Raw genomic sequence first — 27,190 nt, 5'->3', positions numbered from 1 at the left:
AGGGGGAAGTGCTGCTGGAAAAGTTGGGGGATTTGGAGACGACAATGTCTGCTCCATGGTCCGTGCGAGCCTTGGCCTTCTCACGGAACGTCAGTTTGTGGGATTCAATCTGCAGCGACACAAGGGGGTAGGTGAGATGGGGAGCGGGGGAGGGGAGAGGGGGCAGGGGAGCGGAGGATGATACCATAATGTCATCATTAGATGCCTGGAAAATAAAAGGCAATTTTGTTCATTAAAAATATGGCAAAATATTGATAGAAAAATGTAACTTTAAGCTTAAATCCGTGAGATCAACGTCCACAGGCTGCTCCGCCCCTGCTGCGAGTGCTCGCCCCGCCCCGCCCTGCGGAGCTGAGAAGAGAGGAAGGCCCGAGCACTTACTTGTTTCTTGTATCTGAGTGCCGAAGCTCAGAATTTCCCTTTGGTCACCACCACCCACAGCGGGCGCAGTCGGCCCTACTCCATTCTCCCGCATTTCACTGTCTGCCTGGGGCGCTGTCACATCTCCATTCTGAGGGGCCTGAGCCAGCAGCGCTGCCTCTTCACTCCCCTCAGGCTATAATGAAACAATGGGGTTGGGGAGGACAATGAGGTGTCAGTAGAAGGATGGGAATGAAATGGAGTGAAATGAAGAAACTCCAGTCAGGGTCCCATGGAGACTCCCCTCCGCATGCACCAAGATGGAGGGTGGTTAGAAATGAAGCAGAGAAGTGCTACGATCAACTCCCCAGTTTCCTGAAAACTCACCTGTATTGAGCAGATCTCCTATCAGAGCAACATCTGGCAGCCACACCCTTCAATAACCCACAACCCCAGCCCATCTCCCAAAACCTCACTGGCCCCCCACCACAGCTCAGCCAGCTAGTCGTAGCAGTCACTGAATGAGCGCCCGTATTAGTAAACCTCTAGTCACTTCCATGGAACACGCAGTACATTCACATGCAGTACGAGCCTAGCAGCAAGAAGACTAGAACAATGTGATACCATCACCCGGGAGAAGACTGCCAGGCATGACCCTGTAGGATTAAAAGCGAAGGGACTTGTGAAAATAAGTGATCTGAATATACTGCAATGAGAGTCTCCTTGATTTGATTGGTTTTATTTCTTACTTGCCAGATTAATAGTTCACGGTGGATCCGACAGCCACAAACGCAAGTTAGACAGAAGACCACATCCTTGCCATACTGGCTGAAGTCGGTCTATGGCCATTTGGTGCAGCTCTGTTCTGTGGCATGTTCTCCTTAACACGGGTGATCCTATTTGGAATCACCGATTTCCAACACAGTGCTGTTGGGAACATGCTAAGTTAGAGCTGTGGCTTCTTCAGGAGAATGCAAGATTATCTGGAGAGCCCCTCAGCAGATGTGACTAGCAGCACAGGAGTGGGCTGGGCAGAGACAAGACACCATCTGGAAGCAGGCTGTGTTCACGGGCCGAGTGAGCACTGCAGACAGAACTCATCGGTATTGTGCACTCTCTGTATCGAGGGGCGCTGTGGATGGTCCTGACTCTAACGATGAATGCACGCCATGATACTTTGGCCACCATCCCGCTGCTGCTCACCACGCTGCTCTGGAGAAAGCCTTTACAAAATGGTTTCCTCAAGCGGCCAAGGGAATGCATTTGGAAGAAGGATTTTGTTGTTTCCTTTCGGAGAATCTGAGTGGGGGCTGAGAGATCTTATTGGTTATAGGTATGGCCATTTCCTACACTGCTTAGTGGGGCTGCAAATCTAGCAATAGCTGGCAATTCCCCACCAGCCTCGTGCAGCCTCGACAAGACAGTGCACCCGTCTGACCCCCTTTCTGGGGGTTTAAACCCACATCACATAACCATAATTTTGGTACCTAGATAATTCTGAAGAAAAACACACAAACTTGCAAGGTTCCCACCTCTGCACCATTCTTCCACAAGCAGAGCAAGCCCAGCAGTCTTGCACCTGACCCCCTGACAGGCCATTAAAGGGCAGTTAGTCAGAGAAGTATCTCTCTCACTCGGGTCTGCGCATCTGTGATTTACTATTTAAAACAAGGTCTGACTCCCGAGAGCCCGGAACAGCCCACAGAGCTATAGATGAGCAAGCTGGAGTCTAGTCTGCCTCTCACCCTGGCAACAGAGATAGATAAGATCTGACGGCAGGTGTTGAGGGAAGAGGTACTAGGCACACTACGTGGGTTCTCGCACCCCTAGGCAAATGTCCAGCTCTGACAGGGAAATCACAATGCAAACTGGATGTGGAGGTGACAGAGACACTATTTATGGAACCCAACCCCACGGGACAACATTGGCCATTAGCAAACTGCACTAGTGCAATTACTGTAGAGCATAAATAGCTGCAACAGCCTGGCATAAAATAGGACAGGGATTAGATTCTAACTCCTACCCTAACACATCAACTACTTTTATACCTACTTAAAGCCATTTGCCTGCTAAAGTCTGACTGGGAGCTAAAATTAAGTTTAAAGGATTCAAAAGTGGAAGAAAAATCCTACCTATCCCTAAATAAATACTGCTGGCAGTGTCTCAATTTTAATGGGGTCTATTTGTATCCTTGTTTGTGTGTGAATCCTGCCATGTATGCTAGTCTCCCAGCCCCTATACAGACACCGGAACGGGGACTGTTTACGATCTTGTTTGATGCAGAACCAGCACAATGGGCCAACTTAGACGGCCTCTCGGTGCTCCCACAACATAATGTCAGTTACAAACAAACAAAATTGAGACAATGGAAAACTAAAGCATTTGGAAAGGGATGCTTTTCTCCAGTGCTCTCCTCAATGGCCGAGATGACGCTGGCTTTTGTGCTGCAACACAGGATTTCTTCCTTCCTATGCCACAATGCTTAGAACTAAACCTCTGGTGTCAATGAATCTACCTGAATATGTGAACTCCAGCTCCATTCTCATGTGTGCATGGCTTGGTATGTTAGCCTGCACGTTCATAATGAAAAGGTCATCTAAGGGGGGTGAGTTCCCACCCGTAACAGCAGACGCCTCATGGCAGTAGTAAAGCTGAGAGATGCTCCAATGCAGTTTACAGAGCTGTGGCTGAGGGCAGTTGGAATTATTTCGTGTCCTTGTGGCAGAGAAGTGCTGTACCAAGATGGCATCCCAACTCTAAAGCAAGAATTCATCCTTACAGTTATCCAGGGGAAGGGTTCAGGGCTGGGTTTAGTATGAGCTCAAACCCACCCATGGAAGATTCTACCAGACAGATTCCTCGATGCAGTAAAATGCCTATTTGCAGCCCACAGCACACTGATCTCAGCAGCTCTGTTTGGGAGAGAGCTTCCAACTAGCCATTTCGCTTGCTCTGACTGGTGCAATAAGGAAGTTACACATTCACTTAGCCAGGACTAGTGAGCTGATATTCTAGCATCACAACAGAGGGAGGAAAAGTCGGACGCAAAGCTTTACTCTCATCCTTGCAACAATGGACCTGTTTATAGATCTAGCCTAAAAGATTAAGCCTCTTCTCAGACCCTCCAGAGGGAGGGAGACAAAATTAACCAGGCTGCTCTCTCAGAGCAGCGGTTTTCACACTCTGCATCGTGACCCATTTTATTGGGGTCGCCAGGGCTTGCGTTAGACTCGCTAGGACCTGGGGCTGAAGCTGAAGCCCAAGACCCACTGGCTGGAGCAGAAGCCGAAGCCCGAAGGCTACAGCTTCAGCCCTACGTGGGATCGTGTCGTAATGTTTGCAATCAGAAAAGGGACGTGGTGCAATGAAGCTTGAGAATTGCTGCTCTAGAGACATGCAGTAGGGATCCATCTAGAATGGACGCTGACATGGTTCTCTCATTTAGCTCTTCCTTGTTTTCTAGATTTAATGACAGAGTGATTATGGAAGTGATGCTGGGAATGAGTAAATGGCCACAGGCTGACTCAAGGGGGCAGCTGGATGCATTAGCAGTGAGACATGGAGCTGAACTGAGCTCAAGAAAACCTCTCTCACAGAGCAGAAATGTAATGTACCTTCACCGTGCCTCCTGCTGGCACATGTCCAACGTTGTCCAGAGAGCCCACTTTCGCCTGTGCCTTCTCCTTGAAGTTCAGCTTCTGGTTCTCGATTTTGACATCTCCTCCCCCTGGAGCAAGAGAAGAGGATGGTTTCAGAACAGGGGAGCACTTGGAGCAGAGTCTGACCCAGAACCTCCCTCGTCCTCCTCCTCCTGCTCCAAACCCACCCCCAGAGTTCTGCGTTAAGCCAATTACTTTGTAAGGGGTAGAGTGGAACAGTGCATTAAGTGTCTCAGCCTTTCACCAACTAAGGCCTGGACTCAAATCTGATCATTGTCAAGATGAAAGTTGGTGAATTCCAGCTCTGCATACAAAACCACAACCCAAGCAAGCATGAGTTCACGAGTTCAACTCTGGAGATCCCCTGTGCAGAAAATGCTGCATGTTAGGAGGAGTATGTAGGAAGAACTGCACATTGCCACCTTCATTATACCAGAAGTGATTCCAACTTCTCTCCTCCAGAGGAGTATGGTCAATCCACGTTAGATGTCAAGGTTATTTCTGACTGCATCCTCTAACTGGCCACTCATGTACATGTGCAGACACCTCTCCCTCCATGTCCTTTGGCAACCTCATCTCATTATTTACGTGGATGTTTGCAAGGGATCCACGACTTGACCTTGATGTATGGTTTCTGACTCCCTTTCATTCACTGCATTCCCCACTAGTTTATCTAGTCCAACAAAGAACTAGATAAGTTCATGGAGGATAGGTCCATCAATGGCTATTAGCCAGGATGGGCAGGGAAGGTGTCTCTGGCCTCTGTTTGCCAGAAGCTGGGAATGGACGACAAAGGATGGATCACTTGATGGTTATCTGTTCTGTTCATTCCCTCTGGTGCAACTGGCATTGGCCACTGTCGGAAGACAGGATACAGGGCTAGACGGACCTTTGGTTTGACCCAGTGTGGCTGTTCTCATGTTCACTTATTTTCCATTCCATCTCCATCAGCTGCAATTGTAAAACGGCATCCACTAATCACTGTCTTCTAGGACAGGAAGACCTGTCTCATTCCAGACAGACTCCAGTAACACTGCATAAACAGCTCAAGAGGCAACCCTGTGTCAGCAGTGCAGCCAACGACCCATAGAACAAGCAAATCTTCACTTTACCCTCCCCAAACATTGGGGTGGGGGAAGAGAGAAATAAGCCAGTTCCTATGTTTGACAGTGCTGCACTCTGCTGGAGGGATGAGAAGAGGCCCAAAGACCTACTAGAGACTTGTGGCAAGTTCTCAATGAATGTGGGAGGGCTGCAACCCCCATCAAGTATCAGGAGACGTGCAGTGTATTGTTCTGCTTCCTCTAACCATTTTATTAGAAAGCTGTTCATATAGTCAAACACTGGCAGCAATCAGCCCTCCAGAGACATCATTAAATACATAAGCTCCTCAGCATTTTAAAAGAATTTCTGAGCTTTGAGTGGGTGAACAGAATCCTTTCTGGCCAATGGATTTTATCCCATCATTTTGGCCACACAGAATTGCTTAAAAATGTGACATAACAGATAATTCTTGCAGGACTATTGTGCTTTAATCAGCCCTGGACAAGAGCAGTTATTGTAGTGTAGTGTACAGCTTGTTACTGCAAAGCACTGAATAGACAGAGGCCAAGTTTGTCACACTATGTTCTCAAAGTGGGAGAGAGTTTCTGATGCACTGAACCATGATGTTCTGTGCACAAGGCTGAACTGCTTTCAACCCAAGAGCCTTTTGGGCTGGGTCTGGGGACTTCTTTGGAAACAAAGACTAGCTTGTAGAGTTTGTTTTCAGGTTTGGAGTGTGAACTCTCTTTTCTTCACACAGACATGTTTCATTACCAGGGGACTCTTCTGTGCAGGTGAATGTCCCTTGCTACTGAAAAAGCCAGCAAGTCAAGAGCCTGGACCATTCTCTTTGGGCTTACTACTGAAGGGTCAGCTTGATCTGACATGAAGCAAAGTGTAGACAACTGGCCTGCAGCCGTAACACCTCGGACTGTGATCCTGTCAGCATTTCAGCTAAAGAGAGCATCTGCTCAGTGAGGAGTCCAATGGAAATCTCAGATATTGGAAGAATTGGTGCCTCTGCTGTGTTGTCAGTGGGGAACAAAGGATTCTTGCACATCCATTCTGTAAAGTGATTTAGGATCAACTGAGGACAGGTGTTACATAACGAGTATGGATTGTTACTCTACAACACACTAAAAGGTCTCCTGCATCTGTTCCAGAGAAGTGGACAGAGGTACTTCACCCTTCTCTAAAGCCTTCCCTCTGAGGATCTCATTAAGCCTCAAATCCCTTGAAAGGCAGGTAGCTCACCATTTTAGAGTTGGGAAAACTGAGGCAGATGGGTTAAGTGACTTGCCTTGTTCTAAATTTGGCTGTAACAATGACTTGCTATTTGGAGCTTAGAACAAGGCAAGTCACTCTCACAGCCAGGATTAGAATCAGCTATCCTGATCCCCAGTCCCCTTCTCTAACCAGGAGATCATGCTGCATCCATAAGAAACTAGGTACTTCCCTTCGGAATACCATCCATCCACCTAACTTGCTCCAATTGGGATCACAGGTTCTGCCGGAATGACATGCAATATTCACTAACTGGCGAAGTGTAAGGGTGCACACTAAGAGTTTTACCTGGCTTGTGTTTTATATTCGTTTTAGAGCCACACTTTGAGGACACTTTGGAAATGTCAACTTTCTTGCTCTGGATCTGCACCTACAGAGACAGGAAGGAACAACTCAGCACAAAGAAATATTTTTTATGAAACTGGAAACCACTGTCTCACCACAAAGGGCAGTTTATATTTAACCCTTGCCACACTTTTCCCATTAATCACCTGGCTGGTAGGTGTCAAATAGCACTGCTGATGTAGGTTTCAAGAATTCTTAAGAAAAAGGCAAACATTCATTAATATCATCAAAAGCCCTGTCCCAGCCAACAAAGGGTGAATATGTGCAAGTAGAAACGTGTACTGAATAAAACCAGTAGAGATGGAGAGTGACCAGAAATGAGTGTCTCTTATGGCATATGCATATGAGTATTAAAGTTTGACCAAAGAAGCCAATTCCACCACCAAGTTCCCCAGGACTGTTTCTACCCAACACCAGCCTTGACTTTTAAAACTGTCCCATGTCTTGGCCTTCAGCCAAGTGCCAGGAGAGAAGTTGTCTGTATTGGTCCATTTGGAGCAAGGCTATCCTACTGTGGTGCCAAGCATATACCACAGGCTCCAACTTTTTCTCTACCATCTTCAGCCAACACACCAAGATGTGGATCCACCCAACATTAAGTCTGTTTCTTTAGGGCATGTTGACAGGCATGCGCTGCTACGTGTGGGGACAGACTGCATTGCCACACCTAAGACTGTCTTACTGCTATTATAAAAACAGGCTGGATTTGGGGGTTCTCGGAGATAAGCTATGGAAATATATATATTTTATTTACTGGATTTTATTTGCTGCAGCAACATCATCACAAGGTTGTTTTCTTGACAAATCTCAAACGACGCACTTTTGGGCCTTATCAATACCTGACTGGGAAACCTCTGGAAAACCAGCACCAGCAGTAGTGTAAGTGATTCAATAGATGGCCCTCTTCTGGGTCAGCAATGAGCCAATGTCGCAGCATGAAGTTAGCATAGGACTGCTGGTGGAGGTGTCCTCTTTTGGAAAAGATGTAAAGCCAAGGCTGTTGCTACTTTAAGACATTAAAGATTTCACAGTCTTTTCCCCCAGAATGGGGTTTTAGCCCTGATACCCGGGCTGAATTCTAGCTTCAGTAACTACACTGTGCGTCCTGGAGTTTCAGTAGCATAGACTCATAGACTTAAGGTCAGAAGGGACCATTATGATCATCTAGTCTGACCTCCTGCACAATGCAGGCCACAGAATCTCACCCACCCACTCCTGGAACAAACCCCTAACCTATGTCTGAGTTATTGAAGTCCTCAAATCGTGGTTTAAAGTCCTCAAGGTGCAGAGAATCCTCCAGCTGCTGCCCCTAACCTGCTGTGTAGCTTTGTTGTGTGCCACCAAACGGCTGACCTATTCCATCCCAGAGGAAGCTGCATTTCAATGGCAAATGAAGTTATTCTTGCCTGGTTAATTTGTAAAATGCTGCATGGAAGATGGGGTCAGGAAGGAATTTTCCTCCAGGGAAGATTGGCAGAGGCCCTGGAGGTTTTTTGCCTTCCTCTGCAGCATGGGGCATGGGTCACTTGCTGGAGGATTCTCTGCACCTTGAGGACTTTAAACCACGATTTGAGGACTTCAATAACTCAGACATAGGTTAGGGGTTTGCTCCAGGAGCGGGTGGGTGAGATTCTGTGGCCTGCATTGTGCAGGAGGTCAGACTAGATGATCATAATGGTCCCTTCTGACCTTAAGTCTATGAATCTATGAATATCACCAAGATTTTCCCCACAAGGAATTCATTACTTCTAGTTATTTTAATAGGACTAACTTGTGGGGGGTGGGACTTGAGAAGATCCTCTGATCTAGTTCCTCCCTTGCTTGGAATATTCACTATCAGATTATTCATATAAACAAAATGAAAGTATTTCCTTAGTATTGACTTCACCTCTTTATAAAGTGAATGAGGTAATATATTTTATGAGACCAACTTCTGATGGTAAGAGAGAGAAGCTTTCAAGCTTACACAGAGCTCTTCTTCAGGTCTGGGAGCTTCTAAACCATTGCAATTGCCATGATGAAGCCCATTAAGAGCCTACTGAGAAGCTTCAGGATTCATTGTGTGCGCATGTGAAGATTTGTATTTGTAGCTTGGCTTTTTTGGGAGGGGAGGGGCAATTATGTGAATTAGTTTAGTGCATGCATAAGGTGCTGGATTCAATGCTCTGTTTGTTCACAGAATAGGTACAATCCAGACAGAAGTAATATAAGCCCCCTCTATATTGTCCCATGCCAATGTCTCTCAGTCGTGACCCAGAGGAGCTCGTTAGGCCTCTAGGGATTAGAAGAGAGTTCAGTGGCCATGGTCCATTCAGTCTTTGGTCTTCACAGAGTCTACCAATAAAGTTGCCAATGAATGATGATGGCTTTTATGATATGACCATTTCTTTTGCGAGAACTGGACTAAGATTCTGTCACTTGGCAGCTTGAATGGTAAAATCTGGACACAAGAACAAGGACCTTGAAGAAGTCATTGTGATTTCTCACAATATCTTTAGGTTGTGGACAGCCATTTCTTGTAAAGTCTCAATCTCCCACTTCCTACTAAGGCAATGTCTACACTACACAGCTTTTAGTAACACGGCTGTGCCACTGCAGCCGTGCCATTAAAAGGTGCACTGTGCAGCTGCAGTTTGTCGTCAGGAGAGAGCTCTCCTGCTAACAAAAAACTTCCACCCCCAACAAGCGGCAGTAGTGTTGCTGGCAGGAGCGCTCTTCTGCTGACAAAGCACTGTTCACACCGGCACTTTTCATTGACAAAACTTGTGTTTTTCAGGAGCGGAGGTGTGTGTTTTTAGTGCGCTTTGGTCAGTGCAGACAAAGCCTAAATTGAATTACTGAACTTGTCCCTCTAAAGGACATGTTCTCAGACTCAGGGGCCAAAGTGAAGTGCTAATTTAGTTGCCTGACTTTAGGCACTCTGGGTAGGAAGTGTGACTGTTACTTTCCTTTAGTTTTTCACCTCTCTAACCCACTCTCCATCCACTTTCCATTAGCAGGGTGGTAGCCCCAAGGCACCAAAGAACCCACATGCTCTTAGAAGAATTCTGAATAATCTCACTTAGACCCTTTGACAACAGGGATAAAATGAATATACAGGTTGTCCTCAGACTTATGACACAATTGGTTCCTGAAAAATCACATTTTAAGTAGAAAACATTGCAACCTGAATTTCCCATAGGAACAATGTCAGATCGAGTGTCGTAAAATCGAAACCGATGTCAAAGTCGAAACAGGACTTTACAAATGTTGTGTCATTCATCGTAACTAATGCCGTAAACGATGGGTTATCCTAATGTCTTACTCCTTGCTAGGTTTAAACTTACTGTAGGCATTTTATTTCTATTGCTTTGCTTTTGTATTTTTTCTCTTTATTTATAAAAATAAAACAAACACTATTTCCAGGTAAAATCTAATGCTGCATGCTTTGGGATCTTTCTACTAAATATAATAGAAACAGTAAAATAGTCTACAGCCTTCGACCTCAACTTCTCAGTATCCAGACAGTCAATCACCACCTTTGCACATAGGAGGCGGAGCAAGCAGGTTCCTCCCCACCCCCCCTGCAATTTTTCCCCCAGAAGGTAACTGAATGATTTGGCTAGCGAGTCCCAGTCACTTCTACCACAGCAGACCTTTTTTTTAAAATGGCAACACCAAACCTGAATAGCTAGCTTTTGCTAACCACTCTGCTTGCCCCAAAAATGCCCAACAGCCATTACTGAGGAAAGAGTAGCACTGGAAGCGTGGACTAGAGTAGCATTGGAACCGAGGACTTTTCAGTCATTCCCATCAGCTGTATGATTAAAAACTTTAAGAACGGAGTTTCTGTGAGCAGATGCAATGAGACAATTCTCTCATGCTGTCTGACTGGACAGAAAATGCCTCAGAAGTGGACACCTGGTACAGTGCCCAGGAATAGCAGAGGGAATCCAAAACGGACAAAAGGAAATCCAATCATAAGAAGCCAGGTGTGCCAGTCTGGCTCTTCTACTCACATTGGTACTGCCTGGGCTGGGTTTGGGGGCGATGGACGGCTGGGAGCGGCTGCCTGAAGTTGGCTTTGGGGCATTTGGAACCTGAAAATGATAAGCACTTTATTCTCTGTTCTCAAAGTGAACAGCTTAACTAGTGGACTGAGGAGGAGAGATATAGTGGTGACAGGAAGATAGAGATTGGGAGAACAAAGAGCTGAAAGAGGATACCTCTTCCCTAGAGTTGGAAACATCCCCTAGAGGGGACAGAAGAACAATAAAACTGAGAGAAGAGGACAGGTTTGGTGGTTTATTACATGGGATTTTTAGTGTAAAGTGAAAAACATTCCCGACAACCCCAGGTTTTATTCTGTAACATGTCTGTTGATAATAGGAGGAGGAAAATGTACATGAGGCCCAGCCAGAAATGTACTGTACAAAAAACCAACCAACAGAAAAGGAGTGGTTTATAAAATAAAGCCCCTTTGGGTGCATAACAGCTGCTCTTTAGCAGTACAGCTGAAAGAACCCGTGCCAGCAATCCAGATTATATCTAAACATTATGTTCCAAGCTCTGGGGATACAGTTAGACCAAGTTAGCAGTAAGAAACAGGAATGTACCATAGCCAGAAGACAACATTGTACATGCACACAAACACCAGCTGATGAGCCAGTCTTTGACCACCCTCATCCCAATCTTCCTGATTGAGCTGCAGCACATAAAGTAGAGTTCACCTACGAAATCGCCTCCACAGGCGATTACACACTCTCCAACACCAAGAACATTAGGAACCCATGGAGGATACAAATGTGTAATTAATACTATGGATGCCAAGCACTGGGCAAACTGAAATGTGAGACAATCCCAGCACAAATATAAAAAGCCTTAGCAGTCATAAATCTTGACGAAAACTAAAGCCTGATTAAATGAAAATTACACCTGTACTCCTTGGTAGCTGGGCTCTTCCTAAGCCTGGAAGAAAAGGTTGTTATCCACCTGTGAAAAGGATGACTAGCCTTTGATTTAACAAGCTTTTTTAATAAAACCCACCATGAAGGTCTTCAGGATCTTCTTGCAGTAACTTATGAAAGAATCTGAATGCAAGAGTTGATGCATAATCATGAAGACAACCACACGCATATTTCTCAAGAAGGTGCTTACAGAGCATGACCTGCACCACAAGCAATATTCGAGGCAGCATTTACAGCCTCCAAATCCAGTGAATGGCAAGTGCTCAAGATGCAGAAGCAGGTGACCAGACACTGAGCTCTAAGCTTGCCTCCAGCGGCTGACTATTTGCAGGCCAAGGATGCAGGTTTCCTCCCCACTCCACCCTGGAAGAGGAGCTGAAGGGATTTACTTTAGCATTTTTAAACAGCATTGCATTAATAAGTTTTTAATCCCACAACTGCATAGAGTCAGTGGAATGGAGAAGGGAAAGTCAGGACATCACTATAGGTGACACTCCCACTCAGTCCAGGGATTCTGAACTTCAACGGCCAATAGCTGTCAGTGTGTTGGGCACAGACACAATGGAAAATTAGCAGCAACAAGAAACAGACTCTTCCACCCAGTCACCCTCCTTATTTAAAACACTGGCAAAGTTGCTATTGCTACTAGCACCCATACTCTGCATTCCCAGAAACCATCACTACTTAGGAAGTAAACAAACCCTGGCACAGATGTATATATATATTTTTAAAGGTAATGCAAGCTGTGTCTGCTGGGAAAAAGGTGACCTGCCAGGTCAACACAGGACGTCTTTAAAGCCTATAATTTTACAGCATCCAGATGGTATTTGGCATTGCTCCATCCACTCAGCTCGAGGCACCTAGCAATACTACCTCCATCTGAAATCCACAGCGTGTACTCAAAGTTTATATACAACCCTCACAATATTAGCTTGCAACACCTCAGCAAGCTCACCTCCCTATTTCCAGTGAAACCAGTAGCCTTGAATGTTAGACGTTGCTCTTAAGTTAGTAACTAAACAAAGATCGGAAACTTTCATCCCCAGAAGTGTTTCAAAGTCCTTCTCCTGATACAAAGTCCTCCCTGCTTTAGATCACTCGGAAACGGGTCGAATGCATGGCTGTGAAATGTAACATACGCTCACACATTTAACCTAGTACAGCTTAGGGGAAAGTCTACCTACACACCTCCCAGAAATCTTAATTCTGCTGTGCTCATCTGCCTGAAACAGAATATTCTCAAGAGATCACATAAAAAAGCAGAACAAGAAAAGAAGTTAGTAGAAAGACAGCTTGTCCAGAGCCCATACTTACATTCCCACCTCCAGGGACATGCTTAATATTGTCCTTGGAACCACACTTGGACTGAACATGGCTGTAGTTCGCTTTTTTGGAGACTATCTGGACCTAGAGTGTTACAGAATGGAAAAACAACACAAGGGAAGAGGACTGGTTAGAACTGTCATATGGCAGGCTGGAGTGATGCTGTAACATGGCGGATACACAAAGAGCTGTGTTAAATGTCAGCCCAACTTCAGTATTAGGTGTGGAAGAACTTGAAAGACAGAGAGAAAACGAGTGAACAAACAAGGAGAGGCAGAGTACAGCTAAGCAGACAGCGGCAGCGGTGACAGCTTAAGTGCTATTGTGGAGGACAACACTTTCCTAGCGTATTGTACAGATGAGCAATACAAGAGTGCCTGGCTGACAAGAAGACTGCGTGTGCTAGCTTCCTCAGAGCATGTTCAGCCATGCATTCCAGCAGTGAGAACTAACATGGCTATCTATATCCCTTCAGTCTCACACTTTCACCTCATTGATCCAAGTCACTGCCTCTGATGACCTTCTCACTGATTGGTCTCTGCAGTTTTAAACTATTCCAGTTTGCCTGGGAACAACTCAAATGCTAGGCAATGCATCTGAAAACCTCTCAACGGTATAGACTAATCCTGAAAGCAGTAACTACATGGAAGGTTGTCAAACCATCAATTTAACTTAATTGGCAGCAGGTCTGATGCCAGCCAGATACAGGCAAAACAAAGTATCTAACAATCTGAACATGGTACAACAAGATTAATTAAATATGGGGTGGAAGCTTTACCTCTTACAGTACTTTGGTTTGGTACATTGAAGATATCACCTGTAGCTAGAACCACCAACATGGATTTTTCAAAGGATACTTGCCAATTTAGGTAGACTGGATTCAGTGCAAATTTACCCTGCCATGGAAATTTATCAGTTTCCTGGCTCTAATTCAGAGGAACAAACATTTAAGAGCAAGACCAATGCCATCCTGTACATATATAAGGTCTACCTGATGGTATCTCAGAAGATAGCACCAGCTCACAAGTTAAACTTTCACTGCCAGCCCTACCCTTCTCTACTCCCTTCCCCCACATAGTTCAGATCTGGGAATAAGACTTCATGACAGAACTTCAGGGCAGGACGCCAACAATTGGCAACCACCAGCTGTGAGGGGTTAGAGAACAGTATTGGTGAAACTAGGTCTGGAAAATTACAGGGAGAACATTAGGTCACCAGTTCTCCATTTTTTGTTGTTTGAAAGTGCCAGGACCATTGATCCCTCTTCTTAATCCTAAACTGACAGCATCCATAGAGAAGGGAGGTTTTCCTCACAGAAGACCAGCCCATCTTAGAGCTAACCCATCTAAAAGTGAAGTCAGAGCACACCACTCAAGCAATGTGTTAAGTCAGGCCTTGGAAAAAACCATATGTGAAGTCAGCAGAAATACTTCTGCCTGTATTTTACTGGCAGTGTCAGGACATACAGGAAAGGTGCGGAAAAGGTGCGCGTGGGGGGAGGAGGGAACAGTGACACTGACACGAGAAAGCATAAAAGCTAAATAGAAGGGAAAGTGACTCAAATGGAAAAAAGTTTTCCTTTCATCTTTCAGGGATAAAAGACTGAAACAAAACTCACTTTCCCATTGGGCTGCTTTTGTGCCCCCTCTTTTGTTACAGTTGTTTTAGTAGTAGCCATTTTAGAGACTGCATTGGGTTCAGACTTTCGAGCAGCACCGGCTGATTCTGGTTTTTTCTCTACTTTAGCCTAGATGGAGACAAATGGAGGATGATTTTAACCATGAGAATCAAAGTAAATGATGGAAGGAAATGATGGAATTCAAATCAATAACCAAGATAGATGCATTGGACTGGAGAAACCAGGGAGAACTTTTTATAAATTAACATGGTAAAATGGTGAGGCAAGATGGAATCTCAAATCTAGAACTGGTAAAGCAGAAGGCTTGGTCTCACTCAGACAAGTGAAACTCTTGAAAGATCCCTTCATGCATCAGAATTTTAGCACTTTCTAGTGGGGTAGGTGGTCAAGGCTCTGTGGAAGAATTATGCCCAGCCTCATACTAACTGAACAGTTGTGCCAGATTCTGTCCTGACCGCTGAGCCTATGCGACAGTTTTTTAGCTCCACAGGTCTACCTGGAGACTTCCTCCAACCTCTAAAACGCTACTGCAGTAGGCGTTCTGCTGGATGTGTGTGCATTGTATTTCCATTACTCATCTCCCTCACCACCCTAACTTGCCTCATGCTATAAATTATACTGAATACAGTGGAGAAGAAACATGACTATCCTATGTATTAAGATTTAGTTCATCTAGACTGGTGTAAAGGCAAAAAGTTATAGTTAGTTCAGCATAAGGATTTGCAATGTAGGAAAAACTCAGCGTAAACCTTAGAGAAAACATTTTTCTGCTGATTTCTTACTTTTTAACCAATGCTCACCACAAAAGGCGAGTGCACATAGGGCTGAATTTTTTAAGACCAGGGCTTCTGCAGCAGCCCTGTACCCTGCTGAACCAAATAATAATACAGCAGTAAAACAGGCAACACTTCAAAGCTATTCTTGTTTTGGGAGTGTCCTAATAAGCAGAGAAGACTTTAAAAGCCCTGCAAGAAATACAACGATTCTCTTTGACATACAGTCTATGTTATCATACATTCTAACATACTGCTATTATGAAATGGAAATGATTCAACAAAACAAGGGAGCACATTGTACAGACAATGCCCCTTGAACAGACAGCCCTGAAGTCTAGTCAGAAAGCTTCCCATGCGTCTGGAATTCTAGAACAGTCTACAAAATTAAAGTGAGCTTTAGAGCTCCTTTTGACCAGATTTCTGAAGGACCTCAATGGTGTTAGTGAACCTCCAATCTAGTCTCGACTGGCATTCAAATTTGCGAGCATTCCTCCCCTGGTTCTCACTTCCAAGTCCTCCAGCCAGGTTTGGTTCACCCTCTTTGGAAGCTTCTCCCCTTGTGAATGCTGGCACAACTTTCCCTGAACAGCCAGACATTCTCTGTCATTACTTATTCACTTTTTGTGTACCCCAATGCATACTCATGGAAGCACTCTTTGGGCATCTTGGCTCTGAGGAATAGGTCATGACCGCTTACAGGTATAACACGCTGGACTTTTACCAGTTTGGTGGTACCTTCTTTTTCAAACAGGTGGCATACTACAGTGCAGCTCAGGACTGCCCTTAGGAATGGTGTGCCTTTCAGAGACTAGGGCTCCGATCAAAAAGTGCTTCACCTTGGTTACAGAGATCAGAATGGAAAATCCGTTTCAGGAGACCACTCCCCTGTATTAAAAGTAAGGGTGCTGCAGCTTGCTCCATTTTACACAAAGTAAAGCCCTTGGACTAAAGGCAGGTTGCCAATTCAATACTCCCAAACTTTGCCTGACTGAGTATCTGTTATATGATGTCTTACAATAGTTTCAGGTTTCTGCATCTACACGATGTATGGGATGGAAATGTTAATGATTGCCTTCTGATTAAAAATGAATACACATTAATCGGTCTAATGTCTGACCCCTACAAGGAACTTCATAGAATTATTCCAAGGCTTTTCTCATTCAGAGAATCACAGGGAAAAAATGAATTAGCACCTCTGTATTAAATGAGGGCCTTAAGCTATGTCCTACCCACTCCTTCAACCTGGGCATCTACTTTTTCTCAACCCATCTCCCTCTTCCTTAGTTATCTGCCTGTGGCCACCAGAGGGTGTCCTGAGAACAGCATATGCTGCCCTACTCCACCGCTGCTTGAAGCCTAACCCGTACAGCACATTGCTCATGTCAACAGAGACAGTATGTCCTGGGACTTGCTCCTGAATCCAGATCTTCCACATAGTGGCACATTACTCTACCTGGTGTACAATTCAGCAGTCCCAAATCCTCTTCTCAAACAGATACTCAAATATAAATGAGCTCTGAACTTTCACATAAGCTAGTCTCCTGATCAGGAGTGTGACTCTGTTTTTCCATATCAAAAAGAGTTGTGAAATTTTGTTCATATTCCACATACACTTTAAAAAGGTTTCATGGAAGTATTTCCTCTATATGCTAATGGTGCTCCCTTGTTCACACAGGGAACCTAAAAGGAGCTCTGCAGAGTCTGAATATAGGAAAGCCAGTGAGCACAGAGTGACTGAAAGCGGTGAGGACTACCAATAGCTCTTAAATGCATGAGTAGTCGTAAAAACCGACTGAGGAGACTTACCCTTCCTCCACCAGGTTGGTGTTTAATGTTATCTGTTGATCCGATTTTGGATCGTATGTTCTTCAGATCAGGGGCAGAAACACTGCTGGTTGGGCGAGGCGGCTTGGGAACAGTACTGGTTTTAAGTGGAGCTTTAACTGTTGATGGTTTTTTAGCTTCTGGAGTTGCACTTGATGCTGTGGTGGGTCTGGCTGCAGCTGGCTTGGGTTTGGGGCGGCTGGTGGCGACTCCAGGTGAGGCAAGAGTACCTGGGGTTGTAGCAGTAGGGGTAGTGGCGCTGCTCTTAGCAGAGTTTGCAGGTGCACTCTTTGGGCGGCTCAGGTCTGCTGCAATAATCATAGCAGAAAGGGAAGTTTGAGTAATATCCATCACATCAAGCAGACAAATACCCAACTGTAAAGATATACAGTAACATGTTGATTGAACACATTTCTGTAGTCAAGTAGAGAAGCATTTAGATGCAGGAACTGAGGGACGTTACCTGATGGTGACTTCGCAGTGGTCTTCCTGGCATCTGCAAGTTTTGTTTCAGTCTTGATAGCTAAAGAGTACAAAAACAGTCAAGCTTTTCTGCACATTTTCATTGTGAACAGATTCATTGGTGTTACTAGGAGTAAAACCAACACACAGACCAATCCTTTGTGGCTGCTGGCATAGTTTCCATGAGTGGCCAGACATTCTCCGTTGCTTCTTAGCTATCAGCTTCATCTGTATCCCCAATGCATACTTGTGAGATGCAAAAAAGGATAACTGTTACTCATTTTAGGGCTAGCCTTTTTCCTGCTATTTAGAGGGAAACATCAAAGTATCTCATAAAATCAGCTGCGTCCCTTGCCTCGGTGAACTTCCTCTCATTACAAAAGCAGCTTCTTATTTCACAAGATAAGGTAAAACTCATGTCCTTCAGAGGGAGACTCAATCCCATAGAACAAAGTCTCAGGGAGGCTAGAGAATGTCACAAGATGGTTAGGCCTCAGCATGGTGGGTAAGGGTCGCTTTATTTTTACTTTTATTCATTTTTATATAATGGTTTTCTCACATCTCAGCAACTGCTTGCTAGTGACATTCAATTGATACCTCTAATGACTCCCCCTCTCTGCTTCTCTTAAATCAATTTGGGGCCTTCTCTCAACGGTCTTCATTTAATATCAAAGGCAAAAATGCATCCCTTGGCAAACTTGTCTATCTATAAACTTTGGCATCATCTCTAACCTGACGATAATTTTACTAGATAGTTTTCTGACACATGAAGGCACTGTACCCAATACAAGGTTACTATTTTGAACCTTACTATGATGGACAAAAATGAATTATTCAAGAGACTGGAATTTGGTAGTTGCCAAGGGACCAGTGATCATGACCTGATTACATTCAATGTAGGCAAATAAAAGACAGTCCCAAGCAATAATAAATATACTTGGTGCTTCAAAAGGGCGAATTTCCAAAAGTTGAGGAAACTTATGAGCCAAACTGATTGGGAAGAAAAATTTAGACAGAAAAAGGTAAATGAAAATTGGGAGTTCTTTAAGAAACGGTAATTAGATGGCCAAAACGCCACAATTCCCCAACCAAGAAAGAGGACAACTTTGGCTGACAGCCCATCCTGATTGTGGCATACTGAAGTGAGCAATTACAAACCAAAAAAACCCAAAGAAATATATAGCCATCGATATAAATTAGAAGTTATGAAGTGCAGAGAATTGCTAATGGACACTAAAGACATGAGAGAAATTCCATGGCTGGCAGGGCTAAGGCCAAGAAGGAGGAGGCGGCTCTTTTAATTTTGTTTTTGTTAATATCAGGAATAAATAAATATTAGCAATGGTGCAGGCCCATTACTAGATGTAGATGGCAACATTGTTAATAATGATGCAGAAAAGGCAGAAGTGTTCAATAAATATTTCTGTTCTATATTTGGAAAGAAGTAGGATAATGTATTCATATCACATGAAGATGATGAAGTACTTTGCAGCCTATTAGAACTGAGGAGGATGTTAAATAAATCTGCTAAGGATAAATATTTTGAAATCAACAGGACTGGATAACTTACAACCAAGAGTCCCAAAAAGTTGCCAAAGATCATCACTGGCCTGCAGATGTTCATTTTTCTTGGAGTACCATGGACATTCTAGAAGACCGGAAGAGTGCTAATGCTGTGGAAATTTTTGAAAAGGGCCAGCGAGATGGCAGGGTAACTGTAGGTGGGTTAGTCCTGTCATCAATCCCAAGCAAAATAATGGAAAAGGACATACAAGACTCCATAGGTAAAGAATTCAAGAACTGGAATATGATAAATTCCAGTCAATATGGTTTAATGGAAAACAGATCTTATCAAATAAACCTGATTTCATTCTTTGATGAGATTGCAAGTTTGGTTGATAAAGGTAACTGTATCGATGCAGACAGACTTTCATAAGGCTTTTGACATAGTATCACATGATATTCTGATTAAAAATGGGCACTATATAAAATCAATGAAACACAAATTCAATGAATTAAGAAGTGGCTAACTGAGGTCTCAGAAATTAGCTGTCAATGAGGAATCATCATCACTAAATAGGAGTGTTTCTAGTAGGGTTCCATGGGCCTGGCACAAGGCCTAGTGCTATTTAACATATCCATCAGTGATCTGGAAGTAAATATAAAATCACTGCTGATAAAATTTGCAGATGACAGACTGGCACAGTAATAATGGATGAGGACCAGGAAGTCATACAGAGCAATCTGGGTTGTTTGGTAAGATGGGCACATTCAGACAAATGTGTTTTAATATAGCCAAATGCAAAATTATCCACCTACAGACTGAGGGACTCTGAGTTCTGAAAAGGATTTAGAGGTCATAGTGGAAAAGTAACACAATATATTCCCAATGTGATGCTGTGGCAAAAAAACCTAATGTGATCCTTGGATGTATAAACAGGGGAGTGGTGAGTAGGGGTAGGGAGGTGATTTTACCACTGTGTATGGCACTGGTGAGACTGACGCTGGAATACTGCATCCAGTTCTGAATGGTGAAGTTGGAGGAGAGGGTGCAGAAAACAGCCGCAAAAATCATTTGAGGGCTGGAGAAAATGCCTTACAGTGAGAGACTTAAAGAGCTCAATCTGTTTAGCATCTTAAGACGACTGAGAATTGACTTGATGACAGTCCCGTCACAGGGAGAAAATAGCAGGTACTAAAGGACTCTTTAATCTAGCAAGAAAGGCAGAAGCAGCAGCAATGGCTGGAAGGTGAAGACAGACAATTCAATTAGAAATAAGGCACAAGTTTTTAACGGTGAGAGTGATTAACCACTGGAACAAATCACCAAGAGGAGTGAGGGGTTTCCCATTCCTTGATATCTTCAGATCAACACTGGGTGTCCTTGCTTTAGCCACGTACAAGTTACCGCTTCATGGAGTAAAGTGTAAAGAGGGTGAAATTCAGATGACCTGTGATATACACAGGCTTGGAAATATTAGATTCTTATCAGTAAATATTGATAAATGTCAATTTCATCCAAAACATTCAAACCAACAGAAAAATATTTCCATAGATAACAGAAATTTACAGATCGGCAAAATAAAAAAATGCTGCTGGCGAACCCAGAGTTTGATTTAAGGGTATTTACTTGATTATTTTGACATGTGATGTTGACAATTTGTGTTTTAGACTTTTATGAAAAGCTCTAACTTTTTGAACTTCAACATCTACTGTCAATAAATAATTTCATGACCCCTCTTATTGTCTCACTACCCCCTAATTTCCTGTGAAAATTTTAAATAGACAAAAATAAAAAATGCTTAAAAACAAAACGTTGATATCTGTTGAAATTACAAAAAAATAAAAATCTCATTCTGACAAGCCTACATGTACAGGGGGTTAGAATGGATCATCTCATGGTCCCTTCTGGTCTCAGACTCTGAATTTATGAAACTTAAATTTTCTGTCCCCTCTGTCTATGCATCTGCCTACCACCATCTCTACACACCTATCACACTTCAAGTTCACACCTAGCAGGGCTCAAGCAGCCTCACCATTTGTGGCCAAAAACGTGATAGTTTTATTTGCAACTGAAGAACTAGCCACTTTCTTTAATGGCAGCCTAAATGGGACAAACTTCTGGAGCTAGAGAAGGGCAAGCACGGAATTTGCTCACTATTGCCTCAGTTCAAACTGTCAGGGGTGCTATGAGCTGCAAGAGGTGGCTACATTTCTGTGAACTAACCCAAATACTAATATTTTCCAACAGAAGCTAGAACCAGTTTAGAAAGAAGGAGCGCTCGTCCTGAGCTCAGCAGGGCAATGCTTACACGTTGGCCTTTTGGGTGGGGAAGTAGCAGTGCTTCTCGGACCAGAGGCTGTTGTAATTGGAGACGCTGCAGTTGTCCTGGGCGTGGCAGGGCTGACCTTTACAGCAGCTCGAGGTGTTGTAGCAGACAGTGGCTTTGAAAGTGAGGTCCGTTTGTCTGGGCTCTTTGCATCTGTTACCTGGTAACAAAAGGCTACACTGAAACCGATGGCTCATTTACAAACAGTACTCTCAAGATGTAGCTGAAAGAGAACATGGAAAGTGCTGAAATTCCTTTTCAAAAGTGCCGAAGCACAATTGTTTGGATTCTTAAATACGTAAGCTAGGCCCTGCTAAGAAAAGTTCTGTTACATGGAAAATTCTAAAACAAATTCCCTGTAGTACATGAAAACCTGTTGCTGGCTATACTTAGTGAAGGACACATGGGACAGAGAGGTTGGTGTACCCTAAAATTCGTTATTCAGTATCTGGGAAGCTCCACTAGATTCCTGAGCTGACAGGAGTAGTCCATTTGTAGACTTGCACAAAGTATTTATTTTCAGCTCCACTGTGTTTTTCAGTCATTATTTCCCTAGCATCATGTCACTCACTAACCTCTGGGAGAGGAAGCTATTTAATTACAGGCCAAAATGCTTTCTAGACAAAAGGCATTTGTCAGATCATCTGGAACACAACTGATCAACCAGTTTACGAACAACTGACCCATCAGGAAAATGGACAGTGGTTCATTCCTTCTTGGAAAACTGAACAGATGGGACGATTTGACTGCAACATCAACAGAAATTGGAAATAATTCAGAAGTGGTTATTTGGGGAAGGGGGGGCAGGGGAGTTACACAATATTAGGTAATAACTCAGAATTTCTGCGGTATTATGGTTTACCTAAAATCAATTTTTAGAAGTTTTATAAATTTATGATTAATGATAATTTTAGAAAAGTAACTATGGAAGGAGGAAGTGAAAGTGGGATTACCTACCCCCCAAAATCAGTATTTCCATCAAAATATATATTGGCTTTGTTCAGACAGACAAAGACACATATTTGCCCTTTTGAAACCACCTGTGTAGGGGACACTCAAACACAATCCTTTAGCTCTGTGTTTGACGGTAAAGGCCTTAAACACAGTGATGAATGTAAAGATTTACAGCTGAAATTTATTTTAACATTCCTTTGCAGTTTTTGTGCTACTGCATGAGCATATACACATTACGTTGTTATAAACAAAAATGTCTTGCTTCAAATTGGATGTAAATGTAAGTACCTAGATGTAATAGTAGATTAAATTTAAACATCTAGAGATGATACAGTGGGAGGTGAAGTAAACGGTTTTAATTTTCTACCTGAGTGAGGAGCAGAAAGTCCATTAGATTTTTAAATTGCTCCAATTTAATAATCTCTGATATATTTTTTTAAGTTCTTGTTTGCAATTGTATTTGTATTTTGTCAGTGTCCCTTTAAAAGTCTGGTGTTCTACAAATACCAAATACACACTGCACAACCCAATTACAGGTCAGAATCAGCACAGGAGACACTGAAGACAGTTCTCTAAACTGAGTGCTTATATCGTTCTTTAGCTCTACGATATGATGCTTTAGAGTTGACTAGCGCGTGAATGACCATGGAATTACAAACTGCAAGCATTTACTGGGAAGATCAATTAATAAGTCGTATCTAATGGCATCCATCACCATGGTATCTGGGCACTATCGAAATTACATAAAGTGACATTGAGTTGGAAGGATTGCACCCAATCCGCAAACACTATTAGGGTATGCATGTGTGGGGTGGGGAGGTTATTCCTGCTGCTTACCTCAAGGGGAGTGTTGGTAGGTCATTCTTCAGGGTATTTATTTGGGAAGACAATGGAGAAGATTTCACAGAGCTATTTATGAGTGGAAGCATCTCTATTCGGTCACCTCTTCTATATCCCTGCTTTGTGTCACGATTGATATTACCTAAAACGGGTGATTAGTCTGTGTCTTGAAGACATCCAATGATGGTAGATTTCCATAAACTGTTTTGGCAGGTTCTTCCAGTCTCTTATTAATATTTAAGATGACTTTTCCCTACCATAGCTTAAACCCAGTTGTTCTTGTAATAGTCTCTGCTTTGCCTTGTTAGACTGTAGCGCTCCTCTTCCCACGTCCTAGTGGTCTTACTTACCTTCTGTTTTACCAGTTTTCTTGTTGACTTATTTGGTCTAGCTCTTTTTATAGAACGTGGAGTTGAACATTAACATGAAGTTCCCAATTCAATCACATTAATTCAACAGTTCTCTGAACTGTACATTGCAGAACAAAGAAGGTTACAGGCTTTTGTTGTAAATTAAAAAAAATAAAGTATTTTCTTGAGCACCTTTTAGTAGTTCATGAAAATAACTACCAAAACCCAGAGGAAAGTTTCAGCGCTCTCCTGCTCATCCTACTCCTCAGTGCCAAAATACATATTCTGCTCAGATCCATGGAGGCAGAATCTTGTGTCCATACAGATCTGATAGCAAGATCAGGCTTTAATCTTATTGTTCCATTGTTGTCTCTAGAACGATGCTACCCTTTGATTCCTATCAGATAAAATAGTTATCTGGACTTAGATCTACAAGCCTTGGAGCTTCAATGTGCAAGTGAAATATTCTCTCTTACCTTTGGTTTAGTGTCTTTAGGAGTTAAAGTGGAGGGACGTGTAGTACTGGTGGCTGAGCGTTTGGGAGTAGTGGCCGAAGTAGGACCTGCAGTAGGGCTGGTGGGCTTTTTGTTTTGGCCAGGTGTGGCAGAAGCTGGCCGCTTGGGGCTTGTAGTGGACAGTGGCTTGGTTTTCGTTGCTGCAGGTTTTGCTGATGGTGTGGATACTGAAGGCTTTACATTTTTTCAAAAAGCAACATCCAATGTAAACACAAACAGACAAAAAGAAAAAAAACAGCGCATTGTAAACAAAAATGTTAAGCAGCAAGGAACACAAAATGCTATTTAGAGGAAACAAAAACATTAAACATCCTGTTTTCTGAGCATAACAAAAGAAAGGCCTGGAGCTGGCATATAACATTGACAGGAAGTAATGTAGTACCTGTTTTACAGATGGGGAACAGCAATACTGGGACCAGGATTTTGCAATTAAATTCAATGGGACCAGAATTTGGCCCAGAGACAATGAAAGCCCCAGAAGGGAGTCAGTGGTGGAGCTGCAATTAATATTTGGAGTTCCTGACATTTAGTCCTACACTCAATGAATGGGACATTTCTGTCTAATTGTACCTATATAATGCAGTGCAAGATCTAAATCTTAATCTAACCTAAATCAATGACAAATTCCCACTGCCTGCAGTGTGACCTGGATTCAGCCATAGGTATCAACTCCTAATAAAAATTGGAGCTTAGTTGTTCAGAGCCTATTCCTTTGAATTTTTCAGGTGACAATGTGAAAGCGTAAAACCATGGCATTCACTGAGGGACAGATTACAGTTTGGGTTCAAAACTTCAGTAAGAGTTCTGGTTCAGACTGCTGACTGCTGCCATCTCTTTGGTATAGAGACCAACTGTTTGTACAGTGCTAAGCAGACTATGGCCCCAGGTCCTGATGGGGACCCGTGGAAGCTACTGAAATACAAATAAATTAATAATAATGAAACTATCAAGTGGATCAAAATATCAGTATTCTTGAAATGTCATTATGAAAATTTATTGTTCTCCTACTATGGACAATGCCTAATGTATTATTTTATATTTAAGTTGAGCATAAAATTTGTTGGGCTAACTCCAGTTTCAGTTAGATTTACTGAAGGCTGATTTGTTTGTAACTTTGCAATTGAATTACATTGTTTGGTGTTCAAATGAAATACTTCCCAGAAGCCACTTGCTCAGAAAACAGAACTGTATCACCACAGCTTAAGAAGCAGGGAGTAAAGCAGGCAGAGGAAGCCAAACCTACAGAGCTGGGTATAGAGAAGCCATGAAATCATGGCACACCTACCTTGCTCTTCTTCTCTGGGCTTGGAGGAAGCTCTTTGTTTGGCGGTGCTGTGATGTCACTTCCCGTCACAAGCTCCACCAGTTTTATCTCTTCTGGTTTTGCTAACCAAAAGAAGAAGACGCCCATGTATATTTAAACTTCATTTAAATTCATTTATTTAAAAAATGCCACTATAATGGCACTGGAAGACAAATACTGCACAAAGAGCAGCTAAGGTTATATGACGGCTGCTGCTGGAAAGGCTCTTAGGAATTGGAATGCCCTTCATGAGCCTTTCCAGAGATCACGAACTTCCCAGATACCCAAATGGTTTAACTAGAGAAACAGCTGACCCAACGAGCCATTATTAACGTGTAGAAAAACTCTTTTTAGGGTCTATAGGAAAACTCGTTGTCTAATAAGTTGTACCTAAAAACTGTTAGGTATATAGGTTGCTTATTTACTTGGACCAATTTCAGCCCAGAGTATAAAACCCCAAAATATAAAACTGCTTTTATGCTGTCCCTGTTTTATACTCACACCAGTGATACAGCTGGTACTTTTCTCTGACTTTAGTTTCTCTTATGTCACACTATATGGCAATTCCCCACATCCAAATTTTACACTCTGAATAAGGGAGATTCCCAGCAGCCAAAGTAATTTGACTGTTATAGTAGTAGAGGTTAAAAAGGTAAAGTAGAGATGTGGCAATTATGTTTAGACATAAAATAAACAGTACAGAAATGCATTAGTACAGAAATTGTTAGATGTATCATGCTTCAGCATTGAATGTTTCACAGCACAAAAAGCTTTAATTTATGAGTTACAAAGTCAAGGGATGCCAGGATTTTGACTGCAATTTCTAATTTTCTTCACTGTTCTTCCAAGAAAAGATGTCATATAATTTTGATGGCTGGGAATTTAATTTACTGACTCTCACAAAAAAGTAAGGCTATAGTTATATTAAATGTTTCCCTGTTCACTTCCAAAAAAATTATCTGAAAACACTGTCCAAACACCAGTGAAAGACAAATCCCCCCCCCCAAAAAAAACCCAAGCAAAACCCTTTAAATAGCAACCTAATGATATTTTTCTTCCCAAATCTTTTAATTTGGCACAAAATAGAAAAGCACTTGAAGATCTAAAGTGGAGTAATTGTAACAGAAAATTGCAATTTGCACCCTGCAATACATTAAAAAAAGTAATATCTGCTTCACCATCACCAGAGCTTTACAATATCAGAACTATAAGCAGAGTCTGCTACACTATGAACTGATTTACTCTTGCACTTTCAGTGGTATCTGAACTCTATGAACCACGTGGCCCACAAAACCCTTCACAAGTTTATTCAGTTTCCCTTGTCATCTGGAGAGTAAGATGCAGAATCTTTGTATTTCTAAACATAAGAACATAAAGGTATTTCTTAAAAAAGAACATCCATTATGCAACAGATGGTTGTGTTGTACTACCATGGTAAGGGTCTACGGGAACAGATATGTGGTAAGTTGAACAACGAAAAGATCCCTTCCCAAGGTCTTCAAAAAATTGCCGTGCACATTTCATATTTTCTGGCTTGCACATTTCACAGAGGCAAAGCCTTAAATACAGACTCTCAGAGCTAGCTTTGCTCACCCAAAGCATGTTTAGTTTCTTACCTGCCTTTGTCTACTCGGTGTTGCTCTATAATGCTTAATGTTTTCTTCCCCCTATACTAATCACAAGGGGCTTTTTTTCTTGCATTATATTTGTCCTTTCTCCTTTTCCTGAGCCCCAAA

The 27,190-nt window shown here is 42.8% G+C and overlaps 1 protein-coding gene across 15 annotated transcripts in view; it reads right to left on the bottom strand.

Annotated features, from left to right (window-relative positions):
• MAP4 (microtubule associated protein 4) overlaps positions 1–27,190 on the bottom strand; it is a 276,034-nt gene continuing 248,844 nt past the window's right edge. For 8 of the 15 annotated variants that reach the window (XM_050942393.1, XM_050942392.1, XM_050942394.1 and 5 more), the window contains 12 exons: positions 25,437–25,537; positions 24,113–24,325; positions 21,475–21,652; positions 17,664–17,723; positions 17,183–17,508; positions 14,580–14,708; positions 12,953–13,045; positions 10,691–10,771; positions 6,636–6,717; positions 3,975–4,087; positions 382–556; positions 116–205 (listed from right to left, as the gene is read on the bottom strand). In XM_050942393.1, the coding sequence (XP_050798350.1) occupies positions 198–205; positions 382–556; positions 3,975–4,087; positions 6,636–6,717; positions 10,691–10,771; positions 12,953–13,045; positions 14,580–14,708; positions 17,183–17,508; positions 17,664–17,723; positions 21,475–21,652; positions 24,113–24,325; positions 25,437–25,537 (1,559 nt within the window). In that variant the 3' untranslated portion in view covers positions 116–197. The other 7 variants (XM_050942398.1, XM_050942400.1, XM_050942401.1 and 4 more) reach the window with 7 other exon arrangements.

This window comes from Gopherus flavomarginatus, chromosome 2, assembly GCF_025201925.1.
Source record: "Gopherus flavomarginatus isolate rGopFla2 chromosome 2, rGopFla2.mat.asm, whole genome shotgun sequence".
In the NCBI taxonomy this organism is placed as follows: Eukaryota; Metazoa; Chordata; order Testudines; family Testudinidae; genus Gopherus; species Gopherus flavomarginatus.
This window is presented reverse-complemented; position numbering and strand designations above follow the sequence as displayed.